At 30.0% G+C, this 5,149-nt stretch overlaps 1 protein-coding gene across 1 annotated transcript in view; it reads left to right on the forward strand.

Moving 5' to 3' along the window:
• LOC107487713 (isoflavone 3'-hydroxylase-like) overlaps window positions 1-685 on the forward strand; it is a 2,086-nt gene extending 1,401 nt beyond the window's left edge. The window contains exon 2 of the mRNA XM_016108409.3: window positions 7-685. Coding sequence (XP_015963895.2) covers window positions 7-573 — 567 coding nt within the window. The 3' untranslated portion in view covers window positions 574-685. The remainder of the gene's footprint in view (window positions 1-6) is intronic.
• The last annotated feature ends 4,464 nt before the right edge of the window (window positions 686-5,149 follow it).

Genomic DNA, 5,149 nt, shown 5'->3' on the forward strand with positions numbered 1-5,149 from the left:
GAAATAATAAAAAAGGCAAGAAAAGAAATAGACACACAAATTGGACAAGATCGCATTGTTGACGAATCTGACATTACAAACACAAGACTCCCTTACCTTCAAAACATTGTCAATGAGACATTTCGATTGCATCCTGCAGCACCATTATTGGTACCACATTACTCTTCTGAAGATTGCACCCTAGAAGGATATAAGGTACCACAAAACACAATAGTATTAGTGAATGCTTGGGCTATTCATAGAGATCCCAAAGTGTGGAGTGACGACTCTACACAATTTAAGCCTGAGAGGTTTGAGAAAGAAGGTGAAGCAAATAATCTACTTACATTTGGAATGGGAAGAAGAGCTTGTCCAGGAGCCAATTTAGCACAACGTACAGTCACATTGACTTTAGGCTTATTGATTCAATGTTTTCAGTGGAAACGAATAACATCTCAAAAAATTGATATGACCGAAGATAAAGGACTTACCATGCCAAAGAAAATTCCCTTAGAAACTATGTGTAGGTTGTGTGATGAGCAATTTGCAACTAGGATTTTTTATTCGAAAACATTAACGCGAGATCCTAGTTAAAGTTATTATATGAAGTTCTACACTTCTACTACATCTATAATGTAAAATGAAGGGACAAATATGTATGTCTTTTAATTTGTACTCGATGTTTGCATTTAGTTTTAATGTATTTTTTATCTTTTATTTGGTGTTTAATAATTCAAAATTTAGATATATTTCAATTTTATTTTTAAACCAATTTTGACTATATGCTTGAAATATATTTCAATTTTCTCTTTTATATTATTGAAAGCACACATGAAAATGATGCAATAGTTATCAGGAAAAACAAGTCATACTAATTTCAATGATCTACTATTAAAGCAGCATTATATATCCTCACTTTAAAAAAAAAGTAACAACAAATTAAAGTATTTTTTATTTATAATTTTATTTAGTAGAAATGTTCCGTGACCAAGTTTATGTTAGCCTAATAAATTATTAAATCAACTTGATTAGATTCAGCCAACATAAAAAAAAAAATTGTTCAGCTAACATTACTATTTCTTTTTAGTATATATAGGGTTCTTTAATTTGAAAATAAAACTGACATGATCACACACAAAAATATTAAATAAAAGTTACGATTTTTCATCTTTTCATAAAAAATATAAAGTAAGATAATTTATATTTAAACAAAATAATGATAGTACATGAATATAAAAAATTAATTATTAATTAATTATTATATATAAAATATATATATTTAGTATTGAATACAAAATTATTATATTGCTGTAATAATTTTTATTATTTGTGTATGGATAAGTTTTTGTGTCAAAGAGCTCTTTTGAATTATTATTCTAAAAAAAAAGATCTTTTAAAAAACTCATTTAAGTGAATTCCTATAATAAAATGAATCTTTGTGAACATCATAAGATATTTATTCATGAAAGATAAGAAAGTTATAAGTTCCCAGAAAATTCTAATCGCCGCCCTGTCCAAATTCAAGTCAATGACAATGAAGATATCTTAACCCTTGACCTCTCTTTTAGCATTTTGGTTCTTTGTTACTATTTTTGCTTTTGCTTCTCAAAAGTTGGAATAATATTGTTAGTGACCGCTCGATAACCTATGAATTTTATTTGAAAATGAATATTTTGCAATGGAACACATTCTACAAAGTTTTTGCTATAGTCTACCGTGTCGAATACATTTTAGACACGACACTTATTAACAATTATTCGACACGTACATCTGTTGTGTCCAATCATATCTTAGTAAAAAATAAATTCTTTTTCAAACACGTTTGGACACATTTAAATACCATTATGTTTCAACATGTCCAATTTTATTCTTAATATGTATTTTTAAAATAAATTTAAAAATAGTATAATATATATATATGTCCCATCTTTTATACAATTTTAAAATTTATGTATCCACATATTTTATGTTCATGTCAATGTTCATGCATTATAATAGAAGTAAACACTAAACTTACTCCCTAAGTTAAATCTAGTATAAATTTCGAAAACTTGTATCTAAATCCATTTAACCCAATTTTAAGCGCAGCATAATTGGATCGACCTTAATAGGCCCAATTTTAGGCAAAATTTGTATGTTAAAAAAGAGAAGTGAATTGAACTTATTATGCAAGCTAAATGCTTAGATATGAATAATTAATAATTTGTCAATAAATGAACACAAATGGAAAAAACAGTAAACAAAAAATAAAAAAGCTGCATTTTTAGTAAAAAATAAAAAAATTGACTAATAATGACTCAAACACAAGAAAAATATAAAATACATTGATCACTTAGTATCATTTTTCAAAAAAAAAAATACACAAGACAAACATTAAGGTTTTACTACAAAAAAATAATATCATCAAATTTATCGTTAGAAAAATGAATAAAATTTGACAATAAGTTATTTATCGTAAAAAAAATCAGACGGTATAAATTTTGTTGGTAATTAATTATTGTCGGATTTTTTTGTCTGACGATAATTATCGTCAAATTTTGTGATCGATTATCTGCTCGAAAAAATTATTTGGTTATCGATAAATTTTTCTAACGGTAATGTTGACGTCACAATATCTTATTGTCCGCACTATTACCGTCAGATTATATCCACAGTAAATTCGTTCGACAATGTCAATTTTTTTTTAAAAATATTGTAACGCAATTTTTTTTATTTTTGCTTTTTAATTTTAAAATTTTATTTAAAATTATTTTTCACACAATTAGTGATCAATTTATCAATAACAAAAACTAATTATGTAATATTAAATATCAAATATTCAAATAAATTAAAAGTCAAATAAATACAATGAAAAAGTAAAACAAAGCCCTAACAGCTAAAGATCTTGGTAGTCGTTGTCATCGTTTTCGTAGTCTTGCTAAGGCGACGGAGCCGGCGGTGATGTTTGTGTCCCACCAACAGGGTCGATGCCAGTGGCGCGCATCTGAGCCTGGTATATCTCTATCTGAGCCTCCATCCGCTGAAGCTGCTCCAGCTACTCCCTCCACTCCAGCCTCAGGTCATCCGTGTCCCCCACGCATGTGAGGATTTTTTGATATCTCTCCCAAGTCTCGGTCAACTCCTAAATTTGTTTGTGAAGGCTCTGGGAGACCTCCTGCACCTGCAGCCTCAAATTAATGCCTTTCTCAAGATCGACGGCTCGACTGGTGGCAGAGGTGGACGATGGCCTCAATGTAGAGGTGCGAAAAATGCCGGCGAAGAACAACCCTAGTAACGACCCTAGTCCGTATACACGGTTCTTGTACAGCGCTGAGGCTGTCTCGCGCCAAACCGCATTTGGATCGACGACTAAAGCAGTAAAGCAAGTGGCGTCCTCCCTACTTTGCTGAGATTGCTGAGTAGCGGCCTCTTGTCTCTGGGTGTAGGACTTCTGTGTAACACATGTTATTATGATTAGGATGACAGTTATACAGTTAATTGAAAATTTTCTATCACAATATCAGATATTTATTCACGTGATGATCTGCAGACCGCTGATCAGCAAATATCTCTTTGTTCTCCTTCAAAGTGTGGGTGTACTTTAAGGTCTCCGCCAATATCGTATCGCGATCCAACGACTTTGACTATACATGTTGTATTGAAATAAGTTGTTCGGATGTCTACTAATGATATGTCCAAGAATATAACTAAGTTAATAACAAAATTAGAGAAGTTACATACCAGTCTGGCCTTATTCTTAATGAAGGTCATTGAGTCGCCGGTATACTTGGATAACCTGGTCGCGCCTCTCACATACATCCTCCAGCATTTGTTGTAGCTGCCTACCCATACGATGGTCATATATCTTCCTGATGATGAGATCATACTCCATATCCTATATAAAGTTCAGCTACACAAAAAGATTTTAAAATGAGTTAATCAAAATATATCATATTAAACAAAAAAGAAGATATAATCTAGATAAGAATGTTTGACTATATTAAGTTCTTACCGCCTACTTCTGAAACCATCGCTTTCTGATCTCAGAGGGAATCTTTTTGTAGCTCGGCCATAGATAGTCATACATTAGTTTGATAATATTACGTTGATCATCTCTTGAGTACATGTATTGTTGTTTGGTGCAAACTTATCAACAATTCACAAACCATAATATATAAAGAATTTTATAGAAATTTTGGCTGAGTTTTATCTGTAACAGTAATGCACCACAAACTCTATCCATCAACAATTAACTTAAATAGTACCAATATTCACAGTCAATGAACAACAGTTAATAATCAAGAAGTAAAATCCATAAATCCACTAAACTAGAATCAATAATAAAGAATCAATAAACAGGATATATCAAACACTTTCAACAATTTAAACCTACAATCCTAAATCCATTGAAATTAGAATAAACTATCAAGAATCACTAATCACAATATATTAAATACTTCAGCAGTTCAAACATACAATCTTAAATCTACTAAAACTAGAATCAATTATCAAAAATCACTAATCACAAATTATCAAATGCTTTTAGCATATAAAAGACATAAAATAGTATTTACACTGTTACACCATCCGTCCATAAAAATGATGCAATAGTTATAAAGAAAAACAAGTCATACTATTTTCAGTGATCTACTATTAAAGTAACATTATATATCCTCTCTTTAAAAAAAAAGTAACAACAAATTAAATTATTTTTTATTTATAATTTTATTTAGTAAAAATGTTCCGTGACCAAGTTTTTGTTAGAGAAATTCGAAATGAAGGGGACGACAGTAATGTGGTGCCGATCGCCTAAATGCAATATTTTACTAAAATAGCTACCATAGGATTTTTTTTAACGGTGAATCTGATGTTAAAGTTTGTGTCTATTTTTATGGTTTTTTCTCCAAATTATTAGCGTCGAATTTACTATCAAAAACGAAAATTCGCCGGTAATGATTTGACATACATGACGAATTTCACACCAAAAACTATTGGTAAATTTTTCAGTAAACCCAACGCTAATGTGCGACGATAAATTCGACAATATTTAACATTTTTCTTGTAGTATTTTATTTAAAAGAGAGATTACGACTGAAAGATTAAGACTAAAAGACTAAAAAACAGAGACTAAATTAAATTTGTATATTATATTTAGTATAAAATATACTGAACTGAATCATATTTAATTTAA

Source organism: Arachis duranensis, chromosome 5, assembly GCF_000817695.3.
Source record: "Arachis duranensis cultivar V14167 chromosome 5, aradu.V14167.gnm2.J7QH, whole genome shotgun sequence".
Classification (NCBI taxonomy): domain Eukaryota; kingdom Viridiplantae; phylum Streptophyta; class Magnoliopsida; order Fabales; family Fabaceae; genus Arachis; species Arachis duranensis.